A 9937-nucleotide genomic window follows, 5' to 3' on the forward strand; every position below is an offset into this window, starting at 1 on the left:
TTGTAGTGTTTTTGAAACCACACTAAACGTCTATGATAAATTACAATGCAAAACCATAGAGTAAACCGAGTAAACACTACATTTCCCATATTTCACCGCAATTTCCGCATATACAGGTTGTCTAAGGCACTCTTGCACGGGTGAACTTCCTTTCACGCCGACATCTTGACGAGGAAACATGGTGAGCATTTTTGTAACACGTTTTATTCAAATAAATAAGAAAAACCTTCTATTTTGTCATAAAGTTTAACGTCCGGATAGATCGATAGCCTAACGACAGTGGAAAATCAATGTTACGATGTAGTAATCTTGCAAAGATTGAAAACTATTACCAGTTTAGAGGCCTCTGGTTTGTTAGCTAGTTGGCTAATTCCACCATGCTTTCATACAGCACTGGCAACAGACATGGACCTGTTTTATTTTGTCTCCGTTCCTTTTAATAGGTCACATACATTTGCCAATATGTACAGGACTTAAACCCTCAAATATCAAAGTGTGTGTTGTCGCTTTAGAGTCGATGTTTAATGCAGACGCTGTAGCGGACTATAAAGTATAAGGCCCCGACTTCTGCATGTTACGTCGGGTCGTTTTTCAAAACGTCATCTGCTTGTTGCAAAAATCTGGTCTGCTTATTTAGTGCCCGTCACTTATGTCCGACATGTGATGTGTTTTGTTAGCCTCCCAAACAAGACAAGAAGAAGGACACGGGGAAGTCCAAAAAGGACAAGGATCCAGTCAACAAATCGGGAGGCAAAGCCAAGAAGAAGGTGTGTTAGTTCTTCTAAGAATGGCACTTCCAGGAGGGCTCCATCCACCTTAGACATTGGACTAAGACTTGAATTGTTTTAAAAATGTCTTTCCTTATATCAAGTAGAAGTGGTCCAAGGGAAAAGTGAGGGACAAGCTCAACAACCTGGTGCTCTTCGACAAGGCGACCTATGAAAAACTGTACAAAGAAGTCCCCAACTACAAGCTCATCACCCCGGCTGTGGTGTCAGAGAGGCTGAAGATCCGCGGATCACTGGCCAGAAACGCCCTCCAGGAGCTGCTCGGCAAAGGTGACATACCTGTCTTTTTCCTTAAGCCCCCAAAACACTGTGGACCAGGTACTAATGTGCAAAATGTTAGTTGTTTGCTTGGAGATGGTGTTAACAGTTTAAGAACTATAATCTTATACTAGAATTGTTCAGCTATTGAGACATTAACTAATAATAATGTGATGTGCTACAATCTCACATTTTGATCTTGGCAATGAAATAAAAACTATGGAAGCCCAAACATGATATCCTCTAAACAAGTCAGTATAATTTGAGAGCTGTTATTGTGAATGCATGATATTGTTTTTGTGTTGGTGCAGTGTTTTCACTCCTTATTCTTTATCAAAGCCTCTGTCATAAACTGTCTAGGTGATTTGTAGCAGGAGTCTTTCTACACTTGTACAGTCTCTAAACCATTTTTCCTTCCCCAGGTTTGATCAAACTTGTGTCCAAACACAGAGCCCAGCTGATCTACACACGTAACACCAAGGGTGGAGATGAAGAGGCTGCAGCAGAGAAAGCATGATCAGGTAGCAGAGCTCCACTGCTCACAACATTTTAAGCTGGGTTTTTATTCACTGCTGATATTTTGTTTTGCAGGTTCTGTTTGCTTCCTTTTTGAAGTGCTTGTTATAATAAAGATGAATAAAAACTGAAAAGACAATTAAGCTGTGTACTTATTTTACTACGTTTCTGACGATTTATTAGTCCTAATTTGTGCACAGGTGTGATCACTTCACACTAAATATCCAGGTTTTATTTTTTATTTTTTTTGCTGCGGATTTCTCAGGAGGTTCCAGACTGGACTGGTTAATGGGGTCTTCACGGATGAAGGGTTCTTGGCTTTGTCCAAGAGATGAATCTGCCACAGGCAGTTAAAACTTATGAGTTATTGATCAAAAATGGTGTGAAATGCAGGTGTCAAGCATTGGCTGGGGGGTTAAAGATACTGTTGGAGCACAATCTGGAGCAGCAAAACAAACTGCATGTTGATCACTGACAGGTGTGGTATCAGCTCCTCCAGCATCTGTCAGAACCAACTGATGGCTGACCAGAGGCTACACTTTATTTAATGAAAGATTGAGGTTTTCTAGGTTTGTTCTTAAACTTCGTATGTTGGTGCAGTGGTTTAAACAAATCACACAATGATGGTGGCTTTGGGATTTTAAAGGTTAGATCTGATTTTAAAGAATGAAAAAAAAAAATCCTCAAAATAGTATGAAGTCAAACATTCTTACCTGCTCTGGTCACCTCTGTGGTGGCACTCATGCTGGTAGATGTTTAAAATGGTTTGGACAGATGAAACCAAGAATGGGATCAGAGGGGTGGAAGGAAAAGGATCTGTTAATGTTCTAATTTCTGAAAGCACAGAGCAGCCAAACAATAAAAATGATCAGGTAAGCTTTATTTTAACTTTTTTTTGACTGATTTATCTTTTCGGGATTTATCTTTACTGGATGGTGTTGGAGTCTGTCCCAGCTTCATTATCTAAACTGGTCTGTTCCTGCAACACGCGCTAACGTCAGAGTCCACGTTGTATTTAAAGTGCGTGTCAGCGCTTCAGTTCGTCTTTAGCTGCTTTAAAGCAGATCTACCACCAGGTGTCGCTGTTTATCCCGAGACTAACGCTGAAAACTACATCGAGGCTGCAAATAGGTAGCAATCAGCTTTTACGTGTCGCCTTTGACAAAATCACATCATCACGTAATCTATCCTCGCTGCTTTCACACCGGGACATCCAAATATATACACTGTTTATGAAAGACCGTTATTTGGTATTGGTTAAAACAATCAAATGATGGGATCATGATCATTCTCTAACTTTAATAAACAGCTTAATCAGTGTTGTTTTCAGCGACCTGGTGTTTCCATTAACTACAGCCTCAGAAGAAAATGACCTGTTTGGAGGTGTGGAGAGCAGCAGGGACCTGAAGCTCCTCACTGATATCCTCCTCCTCCTCCTCCTCTTGCTACTACTGTCTACTCACACTGCTGATGCTCAGATGTGTGCAGCATTCTGAGCAGAGTGGGATGGATTCAGTATGAATGGGCCAGAGTCACTGGGAATGGGTGAGAGTGGGCTGGAGTCTGCAGGAGTTGGCAGTGGGAGTGCCGTGGTCGGGGCAGGTCCGGATATGGATTTATGGCAGGCGCAGCTGTTGAGTGTGACAGACGTGTGGGGAAAGCAGCTGGAGCTCCGCTCCGTTGGAGAGTTTGAAGAGAGCCGAGCTCCTACACACCAGTGAGTAAGTCCTCTTCTTTCCCGTCTCTTCCTGAGGATCGTGAGTTCTCCTGCCCTCAGGCAACCTTTGACCTCCTGGTCATTTGCTTGTTTTTCCTTTATGTTGTTGTGATGTTGTGACTGGTCACAGTCATTAAAGTTGTAGCTTTGTTTATAGAGTGTTTAAATTTGCCAGCTGTCTGACGTTCATCATACAGGGTCACGAAATAGAGCCTGCCTAAGCTAAATTCTGAGCAACAGTCTGTGACTTTGCTCTTAATATTTGCTAGAACACAGCATGCCGTTGGGTCCTGGGCTTCCTTTTTAAATTTAGTTCACAATGCTGTTTCCTATTTTTAGAAGCCAGGCAGACACAACCTCAACCTTGTGCTCAGCTTTCAGTCTCCGCTCAACTCCACTCTTCTGAATGTTACCGCTCAAACTTCTCACGTTTGCTGAAACTGGCTGTGTCGCAGTAAAATCCTGGATTCTCCTGGTTTTGGCTCACATTCAGGCTCAGAGCAACACGCCGGTTTAAGGTTATTTAAGGGAGCGACTGTAAAAACCAGCCTGTGCTGACTGAGTCTGCATCCCATCAAACCTCAATTCATTCGTCTCATCTGTGATATCTATTTCAAATTTAATTGAAAACACGTTCTTCTAAAAAGAAACTCCCCGAATCAAACATTTATTTTCTCGACTAGGTTTAGACTCTTTTTCCACCCATAAAAGAACATTCCTGGGCCAGAGTTGGGAGACGGTTCCGTGTTTATTTGGGTTGCTATGGAAGGATCGGCCACAGAAACGGGAGCCCTTAACTATCCTGCTGTCTGGTCCTCCCACTGTTGTCAGAGTTAAGAGGTCTCTTAATGGATCCATTTAATGTAATTAGAGAGGATCAGATTCATTAAGACCACAATGAACAAACCCAGAAGTCTTAACATCAGCGCTCGTCTGTGCATGGCAGCAGAGTTTGTGATTAAACAGAAGAACCGAGTCTCATCTTAATCCAATCGGTTGCTTTCTTTTTTTTAACCTACGGTACTTCTGATGCAGAACAACTAGTACAAACCCAGTAAAGCAGACATTTGTTAGAAAACCAGTTTAATCAGAAAACCTGTGGGGTAGCTTCACCTGTTCCACACAGATGGCTCCTCAAGCATCAGATGGTTCTCCAGGAAACCTTGTTTGGCGCCTCTCCTGAAAGTATCTGAGCGTGTGTTCACACACCCACCGAGAGCTTTGCTGTAGTTCTGCAGCTCCATTTGTCATCTTGACTCTCTCACAGGTGTGATTAATAAGCTTTCTTTTCATATCTGCCGAATTTCACACTAGCTGTTCTCATCCAGCTTCACTCTTCTTTTCTATTTAGCACAACGTTACTTTTCCCTGTGTTTCCAGGCTGTGTTCACAGGTTAAGGCGTGAATTAAGAACTATCATCCCACGGGTCCTGTGGAGGTGCTTTGGTTCCAAAGACGAGTCCACAGCGTCCTTCCGGTACATGGAACATCATCACAATCACCTCAGCCTGTGAACCCAGCAGAGCTTTAATTCACCTCTTTATTTACAGAAAGACAACATATTTCCTCTGTATCTGATGCTGCTGAGGTTCCTGTAAAAAAAAAAGAAAGAAAAATAACTTTCTGCCATCTTTAATCAAATTAAAAAGTCTTACCAGCGGTTGAATAGGCCCAAACTGTATGTGTACATCACAATTCGGTAAATTTAGGACATACTGGTCACTGCAGGATACATGGTGTCATGATGACCCATCATTCCTAGAATCGGATTTTGTTCTATAATTGTAAGCAGAACACTAACATTTCTACAGTCCCACTAAAGGCAACAGAAAAGTCCCACCTAGGCTCAGTCAGGAGTTTCACCCCAATATTATCAAAATGATACAGGATTGAGTTACAGCAGTGAGATAAAGACTATCTGTGAGAACAGAAACCAGCTCTGGCAAAAGTTTTACCTCCCTTACTGAAGCCAGACGGCCTTAATTCAATACAGCCCACCACCAGGGGGCTCCTGCTGCTATAATTACCCAAATAACAATGAATTTTCAGCAGAAAAAAAAAAAAATCAGTGGACCAGACATCTGACTGGGATCGATAGTGAGTGGAGGACACGTGTCTGATGAACCGAGGAATTCCTGACGGGAGACGAGACAGCTGAGACAAACAGCTCTGGGAGTTTTAGCTACACAATAAACTCCACAGTATCACAGATTCACTCCCATGATGCCTTTGCTGGATTCGTCTCCTGTGTTAGTCCAATATCGGTCCCCAAGGGATGCCCGTCCATGTCTCGTGGGCCGGGAAAGGGGGGGGGGGGGGGTTCAGATTCTCCAGGCCTGCAGTCAGAATTCCACCATGAGAACTGAAAACAAATCTGCCCTGGAATATCTGGAACTTTCCTTCAAAAACCACTGGAATAGTAGTCAAAGTTTCCACTGGGCGCAGAGAACCAGTGAGCAGCTCCTGAGCTGGTGGGTTTGATTAAACAGTGGTGGAAGTTTACAGCAGTAATGACCATGATGGACCATTGCAGGTTTGAACCTGAAAAGGTTGTAAAAACTTAGATGTTGTAAATCTTATTAATGGTCCATCATCTAAAAAGTGAGACAAAGTCTCAGAAAAGTAAGAAAAACTGACGTGAGAACACCCGACAGAAAAGAGTCATGAGCTGACGTGTTTGTGCTGACTATGGGATGGCAGAGGTCAAAAACGCATAACAGTGACCTCATCCATCTCATCCGTGGTCCATCCCACGTTCCTCATGGTCCTATCTGGTTCCTGATGTTTGTGGAGCAGATGGTTCAGGAGCAGTACGTCACCACCACCCAGGGCAGTAACGGGTCTGGCCCGCTGTCCCAGCACGTCTACACCATCGGCATCTATGGCTGGAGGAAGCGCTGCCTCTACCTGTTTGTGCTACTGCTCATCATCATCCTCATCGTCAACTTGGCTCTGACCATCTGGATCTTCAGGGTCATGTGGTTCAATACGGTAGGTGTGGCTGATCCAGCACTGCTTCTGGAGCTTTTCATTACACTTTTTAGCCTCCTGTGTTGGTTCCTGTACTAGTTTTAGACTCGGCTGAACCTGAAAGGAGGATAAAGAGGTTTTTATTCCCTCTCCTTCACCTTTTGGTTCTTCTTGACCTGTTGCGTTCAACTAAAGTGAATCCATGCACGCAGAAAAGTAGCAGGTGTAAACGTGAGATAAGTCGCGGTCATGAATCATGTCGTTCAGACAGCAGCTGCAGCTTCATGAAGAACCTTTACTCATCTTTGATTTGTGCTTACCCTGAGTTACAGTCTGCCTCTGTCTTCATGTCATCTGTTGAAGGACGGGATGGGTCTCCTTCAGATCCACTCAGACGGGCTCAAACTGGATGAGGGCGAGTCAGAGTTTCTCTCTCCCATCTATGCTGGGGAGATCCACTCCAGAGAGGTACCATCATCACTAACACACATTCTTCTGGCTCATCCTCTCACATCCTTCTTCTCTCCATCAATCTTATCCTCCCTCATCTGCCTCCTTCATCCTCAACACCGCTGAGCTGGAGCTTCTCACAGCCATCATCTCGTTCCTCGGGCTGCTCTTCTCAGCCAGCTGTGTAATTTTGGACGTTTGTTGGAAGCAAATGCGTTGGCAGTCGCACGCAGTGCACGTGGTGCTGGTGCACTGAGCTTTCCCATTAACCTCCAGGATGTTTGTGGTAGTTTATGGCAGCCAGCAGCAGATGGCAACACTTTACTGCAGTTTATACATTAGCAACTTTCATGCTCATAACAGCAACTTTTAAGTATGCTTCCTTTAATGAGCTTCATTATAAAGCAACATGGGGGGTTGAGACAGACAGACAGACTCCTGATAATCAGGACAAATAAAGCTATTTTTGTTGTGTGAAAGGCTGATTATGTCTGATGTTTCTGTGGGAACGTCCTGGTGAACAGCTTCTTTTGATTTTGTCTTTATCTTCAGGACTCTTCACTTCACGCACGCTCCTCAGAAAATGTTTCCCTCAACGCGCGAGACGAGAACGGCGACGTCACAGCGAGGATATCTGTGGGTAAGAGCCAGGAAGCCTTAGAAGTCCTCTCAAGCTCCTGCTGATATATGGCGCCAGTCAGGGCGTCATTTCCTAGCGTGTCCTGCAGCAGTCACTCTTCCGAAGCTAACGCCATCATTCCATTTCCATTCGCTCAGATTTCCATTTAAATCCCATTAAATGCCACATTCCTCTTGCTGCCATCGCCTCAGGATCCTCCTGGATGACAGCAGACCTGAGGCCTGTGCAGGATCACATTAGTGCTTCTTTTATGGCTCTCCAGCAGCCACGTTTGGGGTGTTTTGTCATAATTAAAATGCCGACAAATGACCCAGTAATCTGCGACATCCTTGATCATCAGGCCATAAAAAGCCTCCTCGCAGGCTTTTGTGAATAAAAGTGAAATGTTTGTCACAGAAGATGATGGTAACTTACCCTGATCATGGTGACCACAGGATGGAGGAGTGACCTCACAACGGTCACAATTTGGGTTCCTTCTGCTCAAACATATCTCTCGAACGTGCACGTAACGGTGAAAAGCGCGATATGTATGTGTCTGTGCTGGGGCCAGACGTGTCTTCAGGTGATTCAGTCACTTGTTTTTGTCATTGCAGGTCCAAATGAGGTTGAAGGACACACCCGGAATCTGCTCATTAACTCCAACAATGACAAGGCGCTGTTCAGGGCAGATGGCGAACAGACCCTGATCGGTCCAGACAAACTGCGCATCACAGGTGCGCTAATGTGTGTCACCTGCAGCTCATTCACCTGCAGCTCATTACCATTAGCTTGGTGTGTTTGGTTAAGCTGATCACCACAGAGAAAACATTTCCTCTGTCTCTCGGCATCCCTACCGTGTTGGATCACAGGCATCAGCGTAGGCATGTTTGGATGCGATGAGGTCATCCATCATTCCAGTCCAGCTCACCTTCTCCTTGTTCTTGTCCGTCAGGACCTGAAGGAGCACTGTTCCAGCACTCAGTGGAGATTCCCCTGCTGAGATCTGAGCTCTTCAAAGATCTGAGGTGACCTGTTAGCCCCCGTCTGAGTCATTAACAACAGAATCAGCTAGTTGGTTTCCAGCTTTGCTCAAGTTGATGTGCTGTTAATGGAAATGAGTCCAATTGCCAAAACAAGAGTGCTTGCATCATTTGGATGGATAATGATGTCATCCTTCAGGCTGGAGTCTCCCACGCGCTCTCTCGGGATGAACGCTCCTAAAGGAGTTCACCTGAAAGCTCTGGCAGGCAACATTGAAGTTGCTTCCAACATGGACGTTATTCTTCAGTCTGCTGCAGGACTGGTGAGTCTTTTCAAGGATGCTCTTTTCCTTAATCAGCACAATAAACCTGGATTTACTGCTTCACCTCACAGTTTCATTGAAACTGGTCAAATTTTGTGGTGCAGCTAAATTACTTGATTATGTATGTTGACATTTTAATTCAGTCTTGGTGCGGTTTTGATGATATTGCCCCTTTAACTTATTTACACATTTAAGCTCTCTAACACCAGCATGTGTAAAATGGTTAAAGCAGAATATTCTGGTGAATGGTGACCGAATCTGTCTGTGTGTCTGTGACTGTTGAGCAGCTGGTGCTGGACGCGGAGACGGTGCGCATGCCGGATCTGCCTTTGAGCAAAGGAGACGTTTCTGGGAACGGTCAGGGTCTCTACGAGGTGTGTGTCTGTCCCAGCGGGAAGCTCTTCCTGTCTAAGGCTGGGGTGACTTCCACGTGCAGTGAGAATCAGGACTGTTAAAAACACTGGAGGGGAAAAAACACATATTCTAGGATGGAAAAAGCAAAACCGTGTCTGGATTTATTTAAGTTATTTTTATTCCCAAATGATCTACTTTTAGCACATCTGTAAAAACAAAACAAAATGCCTGCAGAGGCATAATGGGATACATCATTTATGAGCTAATTGGCATCTTTTCCAACCACATCTGAGAGTTTTGTGGATGTTTCTTACACACGGCTGGGCAATAAGGAGCTGATAGCAGCTTATATCCTATGCAATATGTTTATTGTGGTGTAATAGATGAAATGTATCACCCTGTGACCTTCATGTAAAGGTTCATCATCTCGGTATTCAGCATGTTTTTATTTTACTTGTCACATTAATCACATGAGGTTTGGGTTTATGTAGAAAGATTTTGACCAGTCCATGAAAAAAAAATTTAAGAGAAGCAGATTGAAGCAGATTGACTGAAAGAGACTGAAAGTTTGTGACAGATTTGATTCTACACAACCTAAATTGATATTTGAAGGTTTTCCCAATCATTTACAGAAAAACCCCACTGAGTGGAGATCAAATTGTTTGTGTAAACATAAAACTGTCATATTATCACACTTTTAATGTCTGTTTTGTATTTTTTTTTTTTTTAAATTGCTGTTACAAAAATTTATTTAAGAGTGGATTTTGACTTTGTTTTACACGGTAAGCACATCAGATGATTAACTTGGGCCGTATTAATCAGTGTCGGTGTTCTTCGCTGCATTTCTCACCAACTCTGAAATATTATAATCAAGTTTCTCACATGTATTAATCGTCTTCCCATTGTGAATAAACGTTCGGGCTCTGTCGCCCTCTCGTGGTGAAAGTCCACAAGGACAACTG

The 9937-nt window shown here is 43.7% G+C and overlaps 2 protein-coding genes across 7 annotated transcripts; both read left to right on the forward strand.

Annotated features, from left to right (window-relative positions):
* The first annotated feature begins 116 nt into the window (after positions 1 to 116).
* rps25 (ribosomal protein S25) lies at positions 117 to 1696 on the forward strand. Its single transcript, XM_057049175.1, has 5 exons — positions 117 to 181; positions 678 to 767; positions 875 to 1058; positions 1469 to 1567; positions 1638 to 1696. The coding sequence occupies exons 1-4, from the start codon at positions 179 to 181 to the stop codon at positions 1561 to 1563; spliced, it is 372 nt and encodes a 123-aa protein (XP_056905155.1). The 5' UTR covers positions 117 to 178; the 3' UTR covers positions 1564 to 1567; positions 1638 to 1696.
* Positions 1697 to 3038: 1342 nt separating this feature from the next.
* On the forward strand, positions 3039 to 9934 carry sgcg (sarcoglycan, gamma). Of its 6 annotated transcripts, none has more exons than XM_057049127.1 (10): positions 3041 to 3283; positions 4387 to 4546; positions 4660 to 4756; positions 6076 to 6270; positions 6613 to 6717; positions 7252 to 7339; positions 7933 to 8052; positions 8271 to 8343; positions 8498 to 8621; positions 8909 to 9934. In XM_057049127.1, exons 4-10 carry the CDS (start codon positions 6076 to 6078, stop codon positions 9074 to 9076), a joined length of 873 nt encoding a protein of 290 aa, XP_056905107.1. In that variant the 5' UTR covers positions 3041 to 3283; positions 4387 to 4546; positions 4660 to 4756; the 3' UTR covers positions 9077 to 9934. The 6 variants fall into 6 exon arrangements, with proteins under 6 accessions (XP_056905112.1, XP_056905111.1, XP_056905107.1 ...); XM_057049129.1 differs by having other exon boundaries at positions 3041 to 3279; XM_057049128.1 differs by lacking the exon at positions 4387 to 4546.
* Positions 9935 to 9937: the final 3 nt, after the last annotated feature.

Source organism: Takifugu flavidus, chromosome 12 (assembly GCF_003711565.1).
Source record: "Takifugu flavidus isolate HTHZ2018 chromosome 12, ASM371156v2, whole genome shotgun sequence".
In the NCBI taxonomy this organism is placed as follows: Eukaryota; Metazoa; Chordata; class Actinopteri; order Tetraodontiformes; family Tetraodontidae; genus Takifugu; species Takifugu flavidus.

Excerpts from the sequence above, each read along its gene's own strand:
- rps25 (XM_057049175.1), top strand. Across the intron at positions 768-874 it reads GAGGCAAAGCCAAGAAGAAG|AAGTGGTCCAAGGGAAAAGT; the intron begins GTGTGTTAGTTC and ends TATATCAAGTAG. Across the intron at positions 1,059-1,468 it reads CCAGGAGCTGCTCGGCAAAG|GTTTGATCAAACTTGTGTCC; the intron begins GTGACATACCTG and ends TTCCTTCCCCAG.
- sgcg (XM_057049132.1), top strand. The coding sequence starts at position 6,076 with ATGGTTCAGGAGCAGTACGTCACCACCACCCAGGGCAGTAACGGGTCT. Across the intron at positions 6,718-7,251 it reads GGGAGATCCACTCCAGAGAG|GACTCTTCACTTCACGCACG; the intron begins GTACCATCATCA and ends CTTTATCTTCAG. Across the intron at positions 8,622-8,908 it reads TTCAGTCTGCTGCAGGACTG|CTGGTGCTGGACGCGGAGAC; the intron begins GTGAGTCTTTTC and ends ACTGTTGAGCAG.